Source organism: Sus scrofa, chromosome 9, assembly GCF_054392235.1.
Source record: "Sus scrofa isolate SSC_HxYL_T2T_F1_AM1 chromosome 9, Sscrofa_HxYL_maternal_Yorkshire_Landrace_v2.0, whole genome shotgun sequence".
Lineage (NCBI taxonomy): Eukaryota > Metazoa > Chordata > Mammalia > Artiodactyla > Suidae > Sus > Sus scrofa.
Window position 1 is genome coordinate 8,494,330 of NC_139391.1, and position 23,109 is coordinate 8,517,438.

A 23,109-nucleotide genomic window follows, 5' to 3' on the forward strand; every position below is an offset into this window, starting at 1 on the left:
CCTGGGGACCTCCATATGCCATGGGTACAGCCCTAAAAAGACCAAAAAAAAAAAAAAAAAAAAAATCTATATTAACCTCCTTCCTGTTTAAAATGGCTGGGGTGGGCTGTTTCGGATAACTGGACTCTCCCTGACACAGCGGCCATTTCTCCTGTCTCTCCTTCCCTGTCCCCCTGCTCTCTCCCATTTTCCTGAGTAGGTCTCAAGCTTCTAATCAAATGGCATGAGTCCTCAGAGCTTGGGAGCAATCATCTGCCTCTATGCTCGCAGTTTCCAGACTATTCCGTAATCATTGGTGGGTCTGTCTTTCCCTCACGCAACTGAGAGCTCCTTGAATGCACAGAGTAGAGCCACAGCCCTTACTCAAGGTGTGCAGACTCCCCGCTGCCCGACGTTTAGACACTTGCCAGGTCTTGAAGGAGGGAAGTGCGGCGGGTGCAGTGGAGGACACGGCAGCTGCTCAGGAAGGCTGAGCGCTCGGCAGAGGACCAACTCTAGTTCTGAGACGCGACCCCTGCTTCTGGCGTTCTCTGTCACTGATTTAGTGTGACACCGGGTACCTCGTTCTGGCTCTCTGGGCATCGAGTTCCTTCAGCAGAAACATGTGCTCTCAAATTTCTTCCCATGATAAACCCCTATGATTCTAGATACGTACCAGCACTGCTCAGATCTCGCTCACACCCCAACCCCTGCTTTTAAGGTTTGTTATTTTGGAGGTTGCTATATGCTAAAGACCTTGAAATAGAAGTACTATTTTTACTTTGGAAAAAAATTGTTCCGTATTCAGTTTTGAATCAGAAATACTCCTTTCAGCCAAACAGGCAGGTGATAAAGACAGCAGCTTAGGAGAGCAGGTCTGTCAGGTTCCCTTGGCTCTCCCCTGGGGATGGAAGTTCAGCTGGGTCTGTTTGCATTTCTGGAAAAGGTCAAGCTCTGAAACCCTTCTGGAGGCCGCCCAGATGAAGGCGCTGGACCTCCTACAGGCCTGGAGCCAACAGAGCAGTTAGGAGGACTTGGGATGAATCAGCTTTTCCATCTTAAGTGTTTTCACTGAATTTCCTGTGTTTTATGTAAGTATGAAAAGTAGTAGCATTAAGAATGGTATGGGGAGTTCCTGTCATGGCCCAGCAGAAACGAATCTGACTAGGAACCATGAGGTTGTGGGTTTGATCCCTGGCCTTGCTCAGTGGGTTAAGGATCCAGTGTTGCTGTGAGCTGTGGCATAGGTCGCAGACATGGCTCAGATCCCGTGTGGTTCTGACTGTGGCATAGGCCAGCGACTACAGCTCTGATTGGCCCCCTAGCCTGGGAACCTCCATACGCCGTGAGTATGGCCCTAAAAAGGCAAAAAGACAAAAAAAAAAAAAAAAAAAAAAGAATGGTATATTTGTTTCAATGAGATTAAAATAACCCTTATTTTTGACACTTTATACAGTTCACAAACTTTTTTTTTAATATACTAAACCTGTGCTTGTTAACACCCCTGATAATCACACAAGAAAGGCGTCATGATCTCTATTTTACAAATGAGGCAACCCTCATATTAAATGAAATTAGTCAAAAAGAGAAAGACAAATACCATATGAGATCACTTATATCTGGAATCTAATATATAGCACAAACGAATCTTTCCGCAGAAGAGAAAATCATGGACTTGGAGAACAGACTTGTGGTTGCCCAGGGGAGGGGGAGGGAGTGGGAGGGACTGGGAATCTGGGCTCAGTAGATGCAGACTATTGCCTTTGGAGCAGATAAGCAATGGGATCCTGCTGTCTAGCGCTGGGAACTATGTCTGGTCACTTGTGATGGAGCAGGATCATGTGAGAAAAAAAGAATGTGTATGTGAGACTGGGTCACCATGCTGTACAGTAGAAAATTGACAGAACACTGTAAACCAGCTATAGTGGAAACAAAATAAAACAAAACCAATGAAGGAGAGACTGCTCTTTGGCTTGCTCATCACACGTCTGGTAAACTAGCAACTGCAAGACGCAGCCAGGTTTCCCAATTCCTTCTCCGGGGACAGTCCACTGCAACAGTCCTAATTAATTCTATCTGCTGAAGGGCACAGCCCTCCCTCCGTCTCGGGCAAATGGATGAAACTTGCCCTCAAGCGATACCCAAATGCGTTTGTTACTAAAAGCCCAGTTCACTTTGTTAAGCTAACATTAACTGAAACCTGCTCTGTCACACAGGCACAGATGAGTCAGATCTGATTCTTGATCTGGAGGCAGAGTTAAATAAATACTATAAATACGATAAGCTAAAGATAAGATAAAGACTATAAGGGGAACCCAGAAGGACCCCCTAAGCCTACTTGGGCCAGGGAAAGAGAGCCTCTGAAGGCTGATGACACTGAGGGTGGCTTTGGTTTTCACTGCCTATAACTTAGACCAGACCTCAAATCACACCACCTCTCTGTTCACTGACTGCCTCGCTGTCAGACAGGGCTAGAGATAAGTACACAAACCTTATGAGTGCTCAACAAGCTGATTTTTGAAGGTTTCTCAGAGCTTTTCCTAACAAAAGTATCCAACAAATGCTTGTATTTCAGAACCAGGACCACACTGGGGAGTATGCTGCCTCAGATTTAACTTTTGTCGAGGGCAGAGCTCCTAGTTCAGGGCTGTCTATGAATCCTCTGCATGTAGCTTTGCACTAGGGAAGCGCTGATTTCCTTCCTCAAGGAAGACGCTTCCGAGGCATGAAAGGGATGACTGCACCGAGAACTTGGTTAAAGGGCAGAAGACAGCCGACGCGGGTATTAAGGAAGGTTCTACCCGATTTTCACAAAGGCTTGGCAGTTTATAGCTGACTCCCAGAGTGTGGGGACACGTTCTTAGAAGAGGAGAGCTGCAGAGGCCATCACATTTCACAGCTGAGGAAAACGTAGGTTTGCCCAAAGTGACGAAGCAAGTCACTGGCCTGGGCAGGCAGAAGCCAGTCTTCTGACTCCCATACGTTTACCAATTAAATTTTAAATTTTATTTTCAATGCAAAAACAAAAAGACCAGAACAATTCTTGCAAAAGTAAAAGCTTTTTTGTGCTTACCTTAAAATTCATTTATCTACTGATTTTTCTTTTTTACAAGTTCAGTGCTTATAAATGAACTTGTCACAAAAGGGCTGCTTAGGGAGGGCAATGAAAAGGAAAAAGCCTGTTTCCCAATGTTATGACTCATACAGGATCTCAGTATCTCTAATACAGCAAAGCGAGACTGTGTGGGGAGAAGACTTTGTCCGCAGATAGAACGTTTCCGAGTCTCTCACTCACAAAGGTGATGAGATGTATGAGAACCTTAGGGTCTCTGTGGATGCTTATAATCCCAGCAGTCAGGTCTGCTGGTAGCGTGTATGGGGAGAGAGAGGAATGAAAGACAAACAACAGCTACTGTGAGCATGAGTTTTGTTTCTCTTCCAAAGTAATAAAAATACACAACACAAACGGAGAGGCAACACGGAACTGACAGGAGCCAAGTAGGAAGGTCAAACCAAAAGATGCACGCTGACATCTTCTGGACTCATAATACGGATTTTCTGGCTCTCATGCAGCCATTGCACGTCTCTGAACCGCTAATCACAGCCATTTACACATAAGGAAGTCAAGACACAGAGAGATAATAACTAGCTCCGGGTCACACACACACAACTTACTGGCTGGGAATACTGGGCTGAATATATTTCTACTGGAATGCAAGCTTCTCGAGGGCACCATTTTTGCTTGTTTTGTTCATTGCTTTATGCCCAGTACCACGGACGGTGCTTGCATACAGCAAATACTAGTAAGTTTTATTGCTGAATGAATGACGAATGAATGAGATAAAGTCTTTGCTCTTAAACAGCTCCTACCTAGTAGAGAAGAAGATCATGCCAACAATTTTAGTGCAGGTGACACATGCTGCGATAGAGGCAAAAGCGCTAGGAGAGCAAACAGGGAAACTGTTCGATGATGATGCTTGAGCTGAGTTTTGAGAGAGGTGGAATCAGGCAAAAGAGAAAGGTGATGGTAAAAGGGAAAATTTTAGAAGCAATTACAAGGCTGAATAAAAGCAGGGCAGGTTCTACGTGCCATGGATTCCTTTGGCTTTTGATGAGGTCTATGGGCTTCTTCTTTTAAAATTGTTTTTTTTTTTTTAGAGTTCCCGTTGTTGCTGTGAGCTGTGGTGTAGGTTGCAGACGCAGCTTGGATCCCGTGTTGCTGTGGCTCTGGCGTAGTAGGCCGGTGGCTGTAGCTCCGATTCGACCCCTAGCCTGGGAACTTCCATATGCCGCGGGAGCAGCCCTAGAAGAGGCAAAGAGACAAAAAAAAAAAAAAAAAAAAAGCATAACGTAAAATATCAGGATTACAAAGAAATCAAATTATATTGGCATAAATTATCAAAATGTTAAGAAAACTGTGATAGAGTAATATATGTGCTTTATTGATACATAACAAGACCTAACTACAGGTTTAATAACTACTTTAATTTTGAGGTAACGATGGAAGTATAAAGAATATTCCAGGAGTTTCTGTCGTGGCTCAGTGGTTAATGAATCTGACTAGGAACCTGGCCTTGCTCAGTGGGTTAAGGATCCAGTGCTGCTGCGGCTGTGGCCAGTGGCTACAGCTCCAATTAGACCCCTAGCCTGGGAACCTCCATATGCTGCGGGTTATGCCCCTGAAAAAAAAAGAATATTCCAAGGTATCTGCAATACCTAAAACATCATATGCAAACACTTGCCATTTTTATTATTGACATCACAACACTGCTAACATCACTAGTGTCTAATGTCTACATTCACAGTTGGAGGAAATGTTAAATTTTAGTTAATAAAAATAAAGATGTAATTCTCTTCCTATTGAAGTTCACCGACTCTGACTTTTATCCTTGGATCCTTTGGGGGTCTCTGGATCCTAAAACCCCTTGGCTCTAGGGACCTAATGAAGAGAGCCTGAGTTGGCGGGAATGGAGAAGGCAGAGAGACAGGAGTCCTCTTGGGGCGCAGCAGGTTAAGAATCCGGTATTGTCACTGCAGCAGCTTGGGTGGCTGCTGTGGCCTGAGTTTGATCCCTGGCTGGCTGGGGAACTTCCACACGCTGTGGGCGTGGCCCCTCAAAACAAAGAAAGAAAAAAGACAATTTGACTATGGAAAAGGAAAAGAGAAGTATTTAAGTTGATACTCAGGTTTCTGGACTGGAGAATTTATGATACGCAAAATTAGGAGAACTGATGTGGTCCATTTAGGTTCAGAAATATAATTACTGATTAAAATGATGACCCGTTCTCCCAGCTGTCATGATCTGGGAGAAAGATCTGTGAAGACAGGACCAGAGCCTGTGGAGTCAGATACGTGTTTCTGGATAAGTGAGGACAACATACCTTTCAGGCTCAAGTGCATGGCCCTTTCTACCAAGACACTGGCTGCAAAAGTTCCATCCAGCTCCGCAGGGCCCTCCTGGGCGGGGCCGACGCCGGCGGTGCTGCTGCTGCTGCAGGGGACCTGCGTGGAGGCTGGGGACTTCGGGCGGCCACGTGGCGGAGAGAGCTGGGTCTCATCGTTTCCTCTGGGGAGCTGCTCAGACTCGCTGTGGCTGCTGCAGTCCATGGAGTCCAGCTCGTGAGGGGGCCCAGGGTGTGAAGAAAGAGAGGAAAGAACCACGTGAACTCGCAAGGCAGCTCCGGAGAGGTTGGAAGCATTCCGTCCAAACAGAGGATACACACCTATGAGAGGATGGAGGAGAATAAGCCTAGGCAAGCAGGGGCCAAGGACACGCTCTCAACCTGGAGACGCTGGCAGGGGGTGCTTATGGCCCGCACTCCTTTGGTGAGAGTGGCCTTAATACACCGACGTGCAAACGAAACTGTGAAGTGACTACACAGGCACACCCCTCCCCTCGACCCCCTCCCCGCCACCATCTCCAATAATGGAAAGTGGTGAGCGCTTTCAGGCCAAAGCCAGGGGACCTCCAGGCAGAGCCGCCGCGAAGGAGGTCACATGCTGAGGGCAACTAGACGTGGATGACCTCCGAAGCCTCTTAAAAGTTTAAGCTTTGATGGATCAGGAGTAGCCGTCTTCTTTTCCACATGTCCCATTCTTTCCCTTTCTTAGACTTTCTCATTAGGAAGCTGAGCTGGTGCTCATTTTAGACTGTTTCGCCAGCAAAACAGGTTCTGGCAGGAGCCTTGAAGCTCATGTGGAAGGGAAGGGGGGGGGGCAGAAGGCGGTAAAAAGGAAAATAAGGGAATTAGCATCTGCTGAGTATTTTTCATGTGCTGGAATCTCGGGGGGGTTAAGAAACAAGCTGAACGGCAGAAGCGATCACAACTTTGTAAATTAACTTCACTGCAACAGAACTTAAAACAGAGTGTAACCTGTCGAGATGACGCCCAATAAATGGCAGATTTAAACTCAGGGATTTACATTTTTCTGATTTGTTGGATACTTATTTACAAAGTAGGAGGCATTAACGGTTCCTTGAAAATCTCAAAGTTTGCTTCACTAGACCTATTTCAATTCAGGAAAATGGACTTAACTGCTTCACAGATGGGACGAAGACAGAACCCTTCCTGGCTTTTTGTTTTTAGGTGACCTGTTTTCTTCCCATGCAATGTGCGGATTCTTAGGATTATCACAAGGAGAAAATAAGGGCAGGTCACAGAAGGGAAGGTACTCAAAAGCAACCCAGTTAAATCCTTACCCTCAAGAACCTTAAGAGGACTTGGGAGGGTGGTCGGATGGATGGATGACTAGATGAACTGACCGACTCATCCAACAAACACATCTAATGCTTCGCTTTGTACAAGGCCCCTTTACGAGAGGATAAAACGGTGGTGGGGTGGGAAAGCAGGAGGGAAATGGGCAATAGGAGAAGGTAAATACTGCCTTTGGTATATCGCTCAATGAAGTGACTTAAAAAAAGGGTGTTTGAGTTTGGACCTTTAAATCTGTATCAAGCATCCCAAACCTACTTTCTTCAGCGCAGTGAGCTTAAATTTAAATGTCTGTCTTTATGAACTGCAGTTCAAGTGAGCTTTGCACACTTCAAGGACTTTTTCTGCAGTCTCTCCGAAGTGACTCTAGGCCAAACCAGATCAAATAGGGCACACGGCATTTGATGAGGTGCTCTGTAGAGCCAGAATTCTATCTGTGGGGTCCAGAGAGAACCAGAGCATCTGGGATGGTCACCCAGATATTACATTCTTTAGCTTGGGCCACCTGCTCAACAACAGGCTCAGAGCACAAGGATAACAGAGCTAAAACAGGGTTGTGATTCAGTTTCTTCAAATGTATAGTGGGGGAAATGACAACTAACCATATAGGAATATTAAGATGAATAAATATGATGTTTGTAAAGAGTCTAGTCTGGCCATCTTCAATTCATTCTGTACTATAGTTGCCAGACTTAAGTTTTCTAGGAAGAAAAGCCACGTCACTCTTCTATTCGGAACTTGTCATAACAGGTTTTTTTTTTTTTTTTTTTTTTTTTTGTCTTTTTAGGGCTGTACCTGTGGCATATGGAGGTTCCCAGGCTAGGAGTCTAATCAGAGCTACAGCTACCAGTCTACACCACAGCCACAGTAATGCCAGATTCGAGCCGCATCTGTGACCTACACTACAGCTCATGGCAATGCTGGATCCTTCACCCACTGCGCGAGGCCAGGCATCAAACCTGCATCCTCATGGGTGCTCGTCAGATTTGTGTCCGCTGAGCCATGTTGGGAACTCCATGATAATTTTTCACGGCTCTCAGAAAAGAGGCCAAACTCTCCCACTTCGAAGAGGCCTTCAACACAGCATGCCTGCGCACCACTCGAGCTTCATCCCCCATCATTTTCCAACCTGTGTATCCTGTGATCTAGCAGGACCAAAATACTTACAGCGTCTACAATGTATCGAACTGCTTCACCTCTCTGTGCCTTTGCCCACACTGTTCCTGTTTAGAAAATGCTTCTTTTGCTTTTTTCTTGACTTACTCCTAAATCCTTTGAAACTCAGGTCAAGCACCACTTCTACTGAGATGTATTCCTTCAACCAAAGAGATGCTGTGTCCCTGTGCTCCCAAAATGCTACTGAGATTACATTTTAAATAGTCTTTACCCCTCACTGTAATTGTTTATTTACTACTCGACTCCCCATTAGATCGTTAACTATTTCTGACTCACCTTTGAGTCCCCTGGGCCAAGGACAAACAGCAAGCACTGAACAAATGTTTGAAAGAAAAGCACCCATAATGCCACTTGCAAACTGTTGCCTTTTCCCGCCCCTTTCTCCCTTGTGAATCAGTTTAGTACATGGAGATTTTATGACTCTTAAGATGTGCTGACCAGACAGAAAGGATATCCTCATCTCATTAGCAGGTACATTTTCAGTGTATTTAAAAAACAAACGTTCTAGATTATCGCAAGACTCTTACACATGTGGTTAAATGCAGTCCCCTAAATTTACTCATTTTTATTTTACACATATTAACAGAGTGCTTACAATGTTCTAGGCACTGTGTTAGGTGCAACAATCTGATGAATGTGGATGAACGCTAAGGGCTCCTTGCTCAGAGCCAGTTCTTAGGTCTGCGGTGACCTCATTAAGGTATACTGTCGCTAGATAAGTCCCCCCACCTTTTTCCGGCAGTGCCCACGACATGTGGACGTTCTTGGGCCAGGAATCAAACCCTCGCCACAGTAGTGACAATACCGAACGAATCCTTAACATGCTGAGCCAACAGGGCACTGCCTAGATAATGCCCTTTTAAAGCAGCCAGATTTCCTTCTTTCTAAAATCTCCTTAGTGACAAGAAGCATTACTGCATTACTATTAATGTTTCAACGTGCAATAACAGAAATCATTACTTCCCAGCATGGGACCCTGGGCAGCTGTCCCAGCCCTCTGAGCCTCCGTTTTCACATCTTAAAAAATAGGTTTGACACCTATCTTACGAGATTGCTGGGAGGATAAATAAAGTAACGTCTGAGAGGGTGTCCCGCACGGTGCTTGTCACGGTGGCAGCTGCGCAAACCTCCAGAGTGGAGGCTGGCTCCTCACTTACCACTGACGGTCAGCGTCCTTGCCGACCTCTCCCCAAGTCTGGCCAGGTCCACGTAGGCTGAGCCCACCCAGCTGTCGGTCTGGTGGGGCCTCTCCACACTGTCATTGCCATAAGCTCGCCACACCTGGATCTCTAACCGCTCCTCCCTGAAGTACCACAGCAGCGACGGGCTCCGCGTGACTTCTGCTCTTTTGGATGCCTTAAAAGTAACCATGACCTGCTTTCTGTTTGCAGATTCCTTAGGCTTCCTGAGAGGGGTCCAAAAGCCGTCATGATCATAGAGCTTGTAGCGGAGGTAGCAGTAGGTATCCTTATGCAAGTGCTTCTGGCCGGCCAGCAGCACGCAATGCACGGGCAGCCAGAGCCTCGGGGTGGAGATGGTGACGGTGGCTGGCTCCGCGTCCCCCACCTTGACGAGGTCCTTCAGATGATTCTCAAAGGTCCAGCCCAACGGCTCAGCGGCTTCCAACACCCGCTCTCTGTCTCCCGGACGGGTGAAGGAGACGGAAAGCTCCAGACCACCCACCACCTTGTGCAGGAGCTCCAAGCCATGAGGTAGGGCCCCCTCTTCTGGTAGCAGGATAGGATACCATCCTGAGATCCCTTGGGAGGGAAAAGAAAGATTTTTCACCTGCGGTTTGAAAAGTAAAGACTTACCTACTTCCCACCCTGATGCCACCATCACCCTGGCCCAAGACAGAACAGAAAACATACACCCACAATGCCCTGGAGTTTGCTTTATGCGACCACTGAAAGGCAGTGAGACTGGGCCATGAGAAGCACAAAGGCCAGGAGTTGGAAGACCTGCATTTGCTCCTTGGCTCATCCAAAACCAGTGGTTTAGTCTGAGTAAACCATCATTTCTTTTAGCCTTATTTCCTTCACTGACAGATGAGAAAATTAGTGTTGATTTTGTCTGCCAGGAAAAGTTATTATGATTGTCAAATGAGATAATGGTTTCGGAAGAGCTTTTAAAGAGAATAAAAAATGCGAAATATTATCACGGTACCAGGAGTACAAGGAGAAGGCATGGGACAAGAAGTCAGGAGTCTGGGGTCTAATCCTGAGTCTTTCGCCAAGGGAACTGCCACTTAGCAAACACATACCAGGGAGCAGGCACTCGATTTCAAAATAACAACTTAAAATAATAGCTACTCGTCACTGAGTATCTATATCTACTATGTGTTAAAATTCTCCTACACTTTACACATATTAATTACTTCATTTAATTCTCCTGATAACCCTGTGAGGATTAGACGGGATAATAATCCCTATTGTACAGATGTGAAAATGGACCTCAGAGACCTGCCCCAGTTATTACAGCTACCGGGTAGCAGAGCCAGGATCTGAACCCAGGTCCAGCTGGCTTTCAAGTCTACAACCACCTACCATAGGTTCACAGAGCCTTACCTGAAACCCTTAGGGTCAGATTTGTCCTGAATTTAAAAACTTTCAGTGATATATAAATTGAATATTATGTACTAGTCAGTGGGCTCCTAAGTGAGGGGTTGGTAAACTTATTCTGTAAAAGCTGGGATAGTAAAGTATTTTAGGCTTTTGGGCCATATGGTCTCTGCTGCAACTACTCAACTGTGCTTTTCTGGTGTGAAACTACACACAGACAATATGAAAACAAATGGGCACGATGTAGTTCAAAAAAACTTTATATAATCAGGCAGTGACCTAAGTCAGAAAATAAAGACTAAAGAGTCTCATGTCCGAGTTCCCATTGTGGCGCAGTAGTTAATGAATCCGACTAGGAACCATGAGGTTGTGGGTTCGATCCCCGGCCTTGCTCAGTGGGTTAGGGATCCGGTGTGGCCCTGAGCTGTGGTGTGGGTTGCAAACGCGGCTCAGATCCCGCGTTGCTGTGGCTTTGGCGTAGACCAGCAGCTAGAGTTCCGACGATTAGACCCCTAGTCTGGGAACCTCCATATGCTGTGGGAGCGGCCCAAGAAATGGTAAAAAGACAAAAAAAAAAAAAAAAAAAAAAAAAAGTCTCATGTCAGTTGAGGTCAGATTTGGCTGCTTAATGAGCTAATAAAAAACTTGATTTTTCTGAGCCTTTTGGATTTCCCAATTACGTAAAACAGGTGGGTTGGTATAATATTCACAGCAATTTTCTGAGAAAGGTTTTATTAATTAAAATTATAGATGAGACGATTTAGACTTATTGGGGTTAATTTGTCAAGTCACTTAAAGGTAGCGTGACTTTAGGAAAAGGTATTTAATTTTTCTGGGCCTTCCCATTTTTCATCTGTAAAAGGAGGAGTTGCTCTCTAAGCCTCCTCTTGACACGGTCAAACTAAGCACTTATGGCTCTGTCTTTCCTAACTTCTCACCACTGGGTATTAACTTCCTCACAACCTAGTGGTTCTTAACATTTTCTGGTCACAGGTCCCTCTGGCTCTAATCAAAGTTATCCCCAGAAAACTGCACAAACACACAAAAAAATTTCACGTCATTTCAGCACTGAACTCCTGGATTGGATTGTTCCTTTTGTTCTATGATTTTATAATTGAGGTTACTGGCAGGGGGGGAAACAAAACAGAATGTTCACTTTAAAATAACTCTGAAGATGAAGACAAATGATACATCCCAAAGAGTCCAAAAGGTTTATTTCCAAGGGCTTAAATTTAATTTGGAGAGATGGGATTTCCCAGATGGTGCCGCTATGCCCTGACACACGCAGCAGCAAGTTTCAGAAGGAAGGAAACTGAGGTGTCCTATGTGCCCAAGATCCTTCACAGGTGTAATTTCACTGAATGCTTCAATAACCTTGCAAATAAGATTTCATTATTTCCATTTTTACAGGTGAAGAAACTATGGATCTGAGAGATGAAGTGACTTGTTCTAGATCACAAAAGTGACAGAAGTGAGATCTGAACCCTACATCAAGTTTAAGAGACTTTTCTCTGGCAGGCACACAGTACCCGTTTATTAGAGTATTGCTCAAATTTAAATTCACAATTAAGTTTGGGAAATGTGTGATAAAGTTTTGGAAACTATATTATATAATCTTAGGGAGGAAGATGGGCAAGAAAAAGAAAACTAACATTTACTGAGCGCCTACCATGCGTCAGGTACTTTACATACCCTATGAAATATATTCTGTATCCATGGAGTCCTGCCTAGTCACTGACTTGTCAGGATTAACACTCTCATCCATAGGAGAGGAAAAGTGGGCTGCCAAAGGGGAGGGGAGAGGGAACAGGATGGACTGGAAGTGTGGGGTTAGTATATCCACACCATTACATTTAGAATGAAGAAGCAGTGGGTTAAAGATCTGGTGGTGTCTCTGCAGTGGCTTGGATCGCTACTGTGGCATGGGTTTGACCCCTGGCCCAGGAATTTTGCATGCCGTGGGAGCGACCCAAAACAAAACAAAACAGAAACAACCCCCGTCCCCACTAAAAGCCCCAAACCTAACAGAATGGATGAGCAACAAGGTTCTACTGTATAGCACAGGGAACTCTACCCAATCTCCTGGGATAGGCCATGATAGAAAATAATATAAAAAAAGAATGCGTGTGTGTGTGTGTGTGTGTATCTATATATATGCATGTCTGAATGACTGCTGTACAGAAGAAACTGGTATAACACTGTAAATCAAAATTGGGAAAAAGAAAAAACCACGGCTCAGAGAGGTCGAGGTCACTGGGTGAGTAAAAAGTAGGCCGGGACCAGTATTTCCAGACTGCCTCTGTGGCTGGTTATGCCTTCTTGTGGACCTTTCACCTCACTAATGTCCTTATTTCTTCTTCAGCCAGAGAGGAGAGTAGAGAGAAAAAGAATGGGAGAATGTGGCTTTGATTTCCAGTACTCTACCCTACCTAGCTGTGTGGTTTTGGCAAATCACTTATCTTCGGTGAGCCTAAGTTTCCTCATCTGTCTAATGGGTTACCCATCAATAAGCGTATCATGAGGCTCAACCAAGATCTGAGTTCCTGCTGTGGCTCAGTGGGCTAAGAATCCAACTAGTGGGAGTTCCTGTTGTGGCTCAGTTGTAACAAACCCAACGAGTATCCATGAGGATGAGGGTTCAATCCTTGGCTTGCTCAGTGGGTTAGGGATCCGGTGCTGCTGTGGCTGTGATGTAGGCCAGCAGCTAGAGCTCCAATTTGACCCCGATTTGGGGAACTTCCATATGCCGCGTGTGTGGCCCTAAAAAAACAAAACAAAACAAAAAAACAAATCTGAAAATATTGTTAAGAGTGCTATATAATGCGATCATATTGCCATATTCATTATCAGAAGACTCATCTCATCATCTTTCCTGTAGTGAGATGACAGCACAATGTTTTGAGCTTCTCTGCCTTATTAGAAGACATGCGAAATGATGAGCAAAGGACTTGAAATGTTTTTGAGAAAACCTATGTGGGATTTGGGAGAATTCAGAAGCATGTGTTAAGCGGTCAGGTTTTCTTTTGCATACTTTGCAAGAGAGCCAGACAAAATGATCTCCTGCAAGGAAGTGTGTGGGCAAGGGTGGGATTAGAAAGTGATAATCCAGGATCCCTACCAGATCTCTTCATCAGCAGCTCTTTTGTTGGAATCTTTACTACTCCAAGTAGATAATCTCTGAATGAGTGGATACTGGTTATATCACTGGCTGTTAAATCAAACAAAAAAGACAAATGATTTGGTGGTCTACTGACCAAAGGCCTTGTGTTTACAATATATCCATAGAACCCTCCGTTTATATTCAGTGAATTTCAGTGATAGAAGATGCATTAGGAGTTCCCGTCGTGGTGCAGCAGAAATGAACCTGACTAGGAACCATGAGGTTGCACGTTCAATCCCTGGCCTCACTCAGTGGGTTGAGGATCTGGTGCTGCTGTGAGCTGTGGTGTAGGTCACAGATGCGGCTCAGATCCTGTGTTGCTATGGCTGTGGTGTAGGCTGGCAGCTGTATCTCCAATTCGACCCCTAGCCTAGGAACCTCCATATGCCGCTAGTGCAGCCCTAAAAAGCAAAACAAAAAACAAAAAAAGCCCAAAAAACTTGCTCCAGTCAAAACCTGAATGCTCTCTAAAAAAAAATTTTTTTTTTCTTTTTAGGGCCACACCTGCGGCACATGGAAGTTCCCAGGCTAGGGGTCGAATCAGAGCTACAGCTGTTGGCCTACGCCACAGCCACAGTCATGTGGGATCTGAACCGTGCCTGTGACCTATACCACAGCTCACAGCAACGCCGGATCCTTAACCCACTGAGCGAGGCCAGGGATCGAACCTGCATCCTAGTTGGGTTCGTTACCACTGAGCCACAATGGGAACTCCTTCCAAATCATTTTAATCAAATCACTTATCATGTGTGCGCATGCACACACACACACACAAATCATTTTATTTTGAAAAATTCAGGCACACAGAAAACTTATAAGAATATTACCATGAACTCCCATATACCTTTCATCAAGATTCGCCCACTACCATTTCGACACATGTGCTCTCTCTCTCCATTCTCTCAAACACACTCGTTAAGAAGGCCCTACTGCATAGCGCAGGGAAATCTACTCAATACTCTAGTAACCTAGATAGGAAAAGAATCTGAAAAGGAACGGACGTATGTTTACATGTATAACTGATTCACTTCGCTGTATACCTGAAACTAGCACAACATTTTAAATCAACTATATTCCAATAAAAATTAAAAAAACACACACAAAACACACTCTCTATATATCTGACTTATTTTTGTTGTACCCTTCAAAAGTACATTATTGAGAATACAATTCCTCAGCCCTCAACACCTCAGCACCTACTTCCTAAGGAAGGGCTACTCCATTCAAAACAGAGCCCGTTTAATTCTGGCTGTGAGTCATTTGGTGCTCACCTGACCTGGTATCTTCATGATAAACAGCAAAAGTAACTTCTGCAAACTCCAAGAGCTCTGCCAGGAGACAGGCCTCTCCACCGAGGTGCTGCGTTACCAAGTCACACGAGAACTCACTGTGATGGGAGAACTCCGGGCAGAAGGAACAGGCCACAGGGCGGGTTTGGCGCTGCTCTCCCTTGGGCAGGAAGGAGAGATGAGTGGTGACAAAGGCATTGACCCCGACTGTGGCGCTAAACTGTAGAGCAGGTTCCTGCTCAGCCAAAGCCCTGGAGGGGAGAAGGGGGGGAATGAGAAGGAGGTAACACCAGAAATCCGCCTGACTGCCTAGAAATCAGCAGCATTTCCACGCCGCCGCCAAGAACACTGACCCACCGTGTGTTCCCTGTCTCGCTTTTGGCGGTGCCACGCTGGGCTCTTAGTAATCCAGGTATCACAGTTTATGTGTGTGGGGCGACGACGTTCGCCTGCTACTCGAGTGACACTCCAAGGACACTCCTTTGTACACGGACCAAATGTGGGACTCAACAAACTGTCTGCCATCCAATCGGACCTTCCCCAGGAATCCCCTGAGAAAGAATCTACCACGTTTCTTCTCCACTATTCACTCTCTGAAATCTACTGAGTATTAAAATTCGAAACCCTTCTCTGCCAACTAAACATCAGCGAATTTAACATCATATCTAAGAGTTCTGACCTGGGCTGGGTCTCAGCCTGAACAGGTTCCACACCCACAAGTGCCATGGCTCCACTGCCTCTGCGTATGTTCTGCTCTTTGACCAGAATAATTTTCAGCTCTCTTGGGCATTTTGATAACTCCTATTCTCCTTTTAAGACTCAGATGAACATATTTTCAAGGGCCTTGAATGCCACGTTGAACAAGCAGGTTGAACCTTATCCTGTGGACCAGCACCCTGAGGTGGAGGGAGTACGACTCGGGGTTCACAGGGTAAACTATCTGGGCACAGGAAGAAAATACGAAAAACTTTTAGAGCTGCCATCTGGTATATTAAAGTTTTACTACTCCATGGCATATTTTAGAGTGTACATAACGCATCAGTACAGTAGTACCTGAAGATGACTCAAAATGAATAAGTACAAGCACATTTAGACAGTATGCTAAATTTTTATTTTTTAGTAATAGGAATGTACAATTAAAATGAGGAGACCACTCCTACTGACAATAAGAAACCATCGCAAGTTTGAATATGTGGGAGAACATAATTAAAAACCGCTCTGGTGTCTCATTAACACTAAGATGATCTCGGACAGTTATCGAAAAAGTCTATTTGAAGAATTTAGTGATAAAGATAACGGGGTCAGATCAGGGCTGTGAGTCTGAGAGCCATATGTACACAGGTACGTACTAATTTATTTATGACTACACCTGTCACATGCACAAGTTTCCGGGCCAGGGATCGAACCTGAGCCCCAGCAGTGACAACACCAAATCCTTAACCACTAGGCCACCAGAGAACCCCTGACAGCTATTTTATCTTTTAGTTTTTTTGCTTTTTAGGGTTGCAACATTGGCATATGGAGCTTCCCAGGCTAGGGGTCCAGTCGGAGCTACAGCTGCTGGCATACACCACAGCCACACAGGGTCTGAGCCACATCTGCGACCTATACCACAGCTCACAGCACTGAGCGAGGCCAGGGATCGAACCTCAGGGTTCCTAGTCAGGCTTATGATCGCTGAGCCACATGGGAACTCCCTGACAGCCATTTTAAAACTCTTAACTTTTACTCTGAATGAGATGGAAAGGCATTTTGTGGGTTTTAAGTGGATGCGTGTCAAGATCTGATTAGTGTTTTTGTAAGACCACTGGCTTCTGTAAAGAGAAAAAACTAAGGGGTGTGGGCTAGAAAAGCAGGAGGTGGTGCTCAGAGCTGAACATGAGACAACAGAGGGGTTGTAGTGACTGGTCCCGGCTCGGGGTGTGGGCAGAGGGTCCGATCTTGCGAATAAGAGGTAGAGGGTAGAAATCGTTGGACAAGGTCAAGGAACTAAGTTGCTAGAAGCAGTTAAAAAAGCGAAACTTGCAAGTGATTTATTCGCCTATATTCTTTTTTTATTTTTAGTCTTTTTAGGGCCACACTTGCAGCATACGAAGTTCTCAGGCTAGGGGTCAAACAGGAGCTGCAGCCACTGGACACAGCCACACAGCCACAGCAATGCCAGATCCGAGCCACGTCTGTGACCTACACTGCAGTTCAGGGCAATGCTGAATCCTTAACCCGCTGAGCAAGGCCAAGGATCCAACCTGCATCCTCATGGATACTAGTCAGGTTTGTTTCCAGTGAGCCACAGTGGGAACTCCCTCACCTAGAGTCTTATATGTATTCTTAAGAGAAAAAGAAAAGAGCAGAGGTATGGTTAATAAACTGGAAACTGAACACATAAAGTTTTATGCTATTCAAGCATCATATATCACGTGGAGAGAGGTGGGAAAAGGTGTGGTTTGAGAATTGCTTTTCTAAGGTGGACTTACTTGGCTGCTGCCTGCAAACCACAGGCTCTGATGATATGGACCGAGATGGAGACAGCTCGGGCAGCAGGAACTCCCTCTGCCGACCTTGGAGTACGTCTGTACCTTAGGTCCACATCCAGTAAACCTGAGGAATGAGCACAAAAGGGAAAATGATAAGAGGGTTGGTTGAAATACTCTCTCTCTCACCAAACCCCGAGTCCTGATCAGGAAGGAAGAGGATAAACACTATAATCCTAATAATAAGGGGCCTTAGCAGTACAACTATCTATAGTCAGAGTCACTCTTTTTTTGTCTTTTTGCCATTTTCTTGGGCCGCTCTTGCGACATATGGAGGTTCCCAGGCTAGGGGTTGAATCGGAGCTGTAGCCACCGGCCTACGCCAGAGCCACAGCAACGCGGGATCCGAGCTGCGTCTGCAACCTACACCACAGCTCATGGCAATGCCGGATCCTTAACCCATTGAGCGAGGCCAGGGATCGAACCCGAAACCTCATGGTTTCTAGTCAGATTTCTTAACCACTGAGCCACGAGGGGAACTCCCAGAATCATATAATATTGTACTTGAGGATTAACAGAGGCAGAAGTGACTATTTTCACTTTATAAGAAACGATGGTTCAGAGATTCAACTGCTTGCCAAGATCATACAACTCTCAGAGGCTGAACTTAATTTCAGATTTATTAAACTCCCAATTATTTTTATAGACTTGAGATGGACTCCAACCTTTCTCCTTTTTTAAGGTTTTTTTTTTTTTTTTTTGTCTTTTTGTCTTTTGTTGTTGTTGTTGCTATTTCTTGGGCCGCTCCCGCGGCATATGGAGGTTCCCAGGCTAGGGGTTGAATCGGAGCTGTAGCCCCCGGCCTACGCCAGAGCCACAGCAACGCGGGATCCGAGCCGCATCTGCAACCTACATCACAGCTCACGGCAACGCCAGATCGTTAACCCACTGAGTAAGGGCAGGGACCGAACCCGCAACCTCATGGTTCCTAGTCGGATTCGTTAACCACTGCGCCACGACGGGAACTCCTTTTTAAGGTTTTTACATTCATATTTCTATCACCCTATTACACTTAACATGCCATCTTTTCATAAAAATTATTCTATCATAGTTCAGGGAAAGCTTTTTCTCCTTCCAAGGGAAAGTTCTATGGAACAACAGAAAAAGCTGATCACTGAGGGTCAGGTGCAACAACTCAATCTTTTTTTTAAAAAATCTTTTAAATTAATTTATTTTTAAATGATTTTTACTTTTTCTTTTTTTTTTTACATATAGAACTGATAGCATTGGTGGATATGGGTTAGCCCTCATGTTTGATTTTTTTTTTTTTTTGTCTTTTTGCCATTTTTTGGGCCATTCCCTCGGCATATGGAGGTTTCCAGCCTAGGGGTCGAATTGGAACTGTAGCCACAGGCCTACACCAGAGCCACAGCAACATGGGATCCGAGCCGCGTCTGCAACCTACACCACAGCTCATGGCAATGCCGGATCCTTAACCCACTGAGCAAGGCCAGGGATCAAACCCGCAACCTCATGGTTCTTAGTCGGATTCGTTAACCACTGTGCCACAACGGGAACTCCCGATTTTTACTTTTTCCATTATAGTTGGTTTATAGTGTTCTGTCAATTTTCGACTCTGGAGCAAAGTGACCCGGTCACACATACATACATACATTCTCTTTCTCACATTATCCTCCATCCTGCTCCATCGCAAGTGACTAGATATAGTTCCCAGCGCTTTACAGCAGGATCTTACTGCTTATCCATTCCAAATGCAATAGTCTGCATCTATTAACCCCAGACTTCCAATCCATCCCGCTCCCTCCCCCTGCCTCTTGGCTGTCCTCCAAGTCCATGAGTTTCTTTTCTGTGGAAAGGTTCATTTGTGCCATATATCAGATTCCAGACAGGAACAACTCCATCTTAATCACAGTAAGATAAAGCCTTTGGTCTGGGCAGACACTCTCCAGCAAGTGGGAATAGTAATTTGACTGAAGAAGCTAGTTCTGGTTATGGGTGATGTATCTGAGGGTAGGTCGTCTTGCTGCAACCATATGGATATAGTTCAAAACTGCAAATTCTACCTCATCTCTTCTGACTTTAAATCCTGCCTCCTCCCTTAGAGTGAATTCCCAGTTCACGCTGACTGTATTCTCCCAATCCCACATCATGTTACCTTAGAATAATGATTCTTTTGAGTACACTATGTAGGACTTAGGATTTATGCTATGATGAAGTTCAAGGGAAAATGAGATAAGCAACACTTACAGTCTATACAACTAGGACTTTTCTAAAATTATACGCAAAATTTGCAGCGTATATTCCACACTCATTTTCCAAGAGAAGGTGTCTCAGGTTTTTTTTTTTTTTTTTACCAGATTCTTAAAAGGATAAGTACCACAAAATGTGAAGAATTACTCATTCAGAGAGCAAAGGGATATTTACACATGCTGCCTTTGAAAGGGGAAGCTACACAAGTCTCCAGCTACCTGACAACTGGCTCCTTGGGTCGCTCTTATCCTCTAGCCTGGAGGCTAACGGGAGATTGAAGGACTGTGCTCCCACATCCTCACGGTGCTGCATGGTTACAAGGGCACAGATCCTCGACAACGGCAGGGTTCCCCGGGCGACCATCTGGTCTCTCACATTAGGATAATAGTATCTGCAAGCCACAAAAGCACAAGCTGTCAGTTGGAAGAATTAGAGGGATGGATGATTCCGTCGGCCTGGGGATCAGCTTTCAGTGTCTAGTTATCTTTGGAGCCCGACTATTCTCTGGTATACAGCTGTGGTTATGTCTGGCTGGATTAACTGCCCATTACCTGGAGGAGGAACCCCATAAATTATAGCCTGTGTTTAAAAGCACAAAGCCTCGCTTCTCACAGGCCTTCTGTTTGCAGAATCTGCGTCTGGCTTGGGCCCTTGGGAATAGCTGCTGCTGAAAGCATCCATCCTGCAGCATAACTGGTTCTAAGTGAGGCAGTCCTAATCTCTCCTATGGTTTCGGGCCATAGGAATTGGGAGGGGTGCTGAGGGTCTGTTCGAACCGACTCTATTTCCATCTCATGTTAAAACGTTCCACTCTTAGATCATAAAGCTGTAAGTCAAATAATTTCCGCCTGACCGTATTTAGGAAAAGTTTCTGGCAAGTGGATAGCACTCTTCCTTAGTTCTGTTCCTGAAGCTGTTTCCTCTCCTTTCATCTTTACACCCTCCCAGGCATCATCTTGGGAGTGGAGAGGCACAGGGAAAGGTTAACCATCTGCATTCGTGCCATTACCTTTCCCAGAAATCTGCCCACGTCTGTTACATGAGCAGATTTTCATTTACAAAGGCTTCTCTTCTGGTGGTTGCGAGAAAAGACTATGAGAAATGAATCTAGAAGTGGGGAGACCAGTTACGAGGCTATGACAGCAACCGAGGCATGATATGATGAGGGCCTAAACTCCATAACGCAGAAAGAGGAGTAGGAAAAAAAGGTGACTGATACATTTAAGTGACAAAAGGAGATAAAACTAAAACTTCCCTTCCAAATGTAACTAGTGGTTAGGCCTAAGTATAGAATAAAACTGCTCCCAAGAGCCTAATAACTTAACTGATTTCAGTAAAATCTGGAAGAGTCATGATCAGTTGGAGATACTATGAAGCTGGGCAGGAGGTGCTGTCTGGCTTCTTTACAACTCCACCAGGGCTCACTAAGGTAAGGATGCTCTACACCCCTGCTTCTTTCCTGGGCACACTGGGTTCTCCACACTGTACCTGCACCAGATTTCAAACTGGACTCCACCTCCAGGTCCGAGCCCGAGCGCAGAGAAGGCGCTGAGAAGGACCCTCTGCACCGGAACGTCTCTTGGCAACAGGAGGGAGTGATGGTGCTCACTGTTAAAGACGGGGTCTGGAACACACAGGGTGGCTGCAGATCTGAAAGGCTTCAGAGAGAGGCCTTTGGAAAAGAAAAGCAGTTCACAATTACGTGACACGTCACTGAGGGTGTTTTATTCAGTAGGACAGTATGCTAATACCCAGGAGTATTCAATTTTATCCTCACAACACTCCTGTGAAGAAAACAAAGCAGGTATTATTTCTGCTACTGCACAGATGAGGGTATGGATACCTTGAGGTCACACGGTGAACCCAAAGCTACTAGGTCAAAGACCTGAAACCACAATCTCTGTCTTCTGACTGTTATTATTCCTACCGAGGTCCACTTCCCTGGCAGCTATGGTCCCGACGTGCCGTGATAAAATGGAAGAAAGAGATCTCTTTGCTGGTGGACAATACGTGAAGGTTCTAGTTTCTTCACTTCTTTAGCAACACTTGTTAGTCTGTTTTTGTTTTCTGGATTATAGCCATCTCAGTGAGTACGAAGTGGTATGTGTCGTGGTTTTGGGCTTCATCCCCCAAGTGACTAATGATGTTAAATCAACCATCTTTTCATGAGCTTACTGACCAGTTGTAAATCTTTAAAGAAGCTTCTCTTCAGAGGCTTTGCCCATTTTTAAACGGAATTGTCTTTTTACCACTGATTTGAAGAGGTCTTTATGTCTCCTGGATACAAGTCCCTTATTTGAACCTCAAAACCAGTGAGCACGTTCACAGCTATTCACGTACATGCTCAGAATGGCAGAAAATTCGAGTCACCCAACGTGCTCATTGAGATCAAACAAGGCAACACTCCACCTCCTTGTTTTAGCTCTGAGATGACCAGAAGACGGAGATGGCAAGGGACAGACACCGCAGTACAGTGCAGAAGCTCTGGGTCTGGGGCCAGTTGGGCAGGGTTTGAATGCCAACCTTGGCGCTTGCCAGTGGGGCAGGCTCTGAACCTCACAACAGGATCTACTAGGACAAGGTGCTTTAGGATTTGAGATTATGATGTACGTGTGATGGGTATGTGTACTCCCCAGAGGCAACGGTTTGATTCTCTTAATTCAGTGCTCTTGATGATTTTACAGAATATAGCTACTGTGGATAGTGAAAATCAACCATATGTTTACGGACGATAAGAGCGATGAGTCACGTCAATGACATAAAATGAGGCAAAATATAAATAACTGATGGACCTAGATAAAGGGTATAAAGAAGTTCTTTGCACTATTTTTGCAACTTTTCCATAAATTTGAAAAAAAAAAATTTAAAAGTTACAAGAAACAATTTAAGCACAGTTAAAACTTACTGCCCAGTAAGACTAGAAATACTCAGGAATGCAAACTTCACCCAGAAAAAAAGCAGTTCCTAAATACATTCAATAAAAGAGCCACGCGAGAACGAGGCGGCGCAGTACCGCTTTCGGGGAACTCTGGTCCTTTCGGCGCCCCGGCCTGCGGGTCTTGAACCGGGAAGTAGTACTGGACGTAACAGTCTGCTTCTCCCCAGACCGCTGCCTGAAGAGGGGCGAGCCCTTTCACCTTGTCCACTCGGAGTTCAAAGTGATGCTCCATCAATCCATTTCCTTGGTCCCCTGCCTATTAAATGAAACAGAGATACGGGTGAGCTTTAAAGAGTCGCTTGTACGGGAGTGTTCCTGCTTCTCTATGAAGTCTGAGAAGAGAGGCAGAAATGAGTATAACTAATTAGCTGGTTCTAAAACAGACACTTAATTTTCATTGTATCTGCTTCACAACTGGTCCCTGTACTCAGGTCAGGCTGCATTTACTCTAGACTGCGAAACTGGATCAGTATTAGGGAATACATACATATAGCCCAGTGCATTAACAGAGGAAGGGAAAAAAATGACCATCTCAGTAAAGGCCAAAAAGG

General features: G+C 45.1%; 1 protein-coding gene across 25 annotated transcripts in view; it reads right to left on the bottom strand.

Moving 5' to 3' along the window:
* The window catches only part of C2CD3 (C2 domain containing 3 centriole elongation regulator), a 119,001-nt gene that overhangs the window by 42,569 nt on the left and 53,323 nt on the right, over positions 1 to 23,109 (bottom strand). For 18 of the 25 annotated variants that reach the window (XR_014814559.1, XR_014814551.1, XR_014814549.1 and 15 more), the window contains 8 exons: positions 22,634 to 22,814; positions 21,109 to 21,292; positions 19,839 to 20,011; positions 17,353 to 17,476; positions 14,861 to 15,129; positions 13,548 to 13,637; positions 9,026 to 9,628; positions 5,361 to 5,702 (listed from right to left, as the gene is read on the bottom strand). Coding sequence is in view for 8 of the 25 variants with exons in the window: in XM_084975141.1 (XP_084831267.1) it covers positions 5,361 to 5,702; positions 9,026 to 9,628; positions 13,548 to 13,637; positions 14,861 to 15,129; positions 17,353 to 17,476; positions 19,839 to 20,011; positions 21,109 to 21,292; positions 22,634 to 22,814 (1,966 nt within the window). In the remaining 17 variants the exon portion in view is untranslated. Of the gene's footprint in view, positions 1 to 4,400; positions 5,093 to 5,360; positions 5,703 to 9,025; positions 9,629 to 13,547; positions 13,638 to 14,860; positions 15,130 to 15,966; positions 17,206 to 17,352; positions 17,477 to 19,838; positions 20,012 to 21,108; positions 21,293 to 22,633; positions 22,815 to 23,109 lie in introns of those variants that run through there. The other 7 variants (XR_014814562.1, XR_014814564.1, XR_014814565.1 and 4 more) reach the window with 4 other exon arrangements.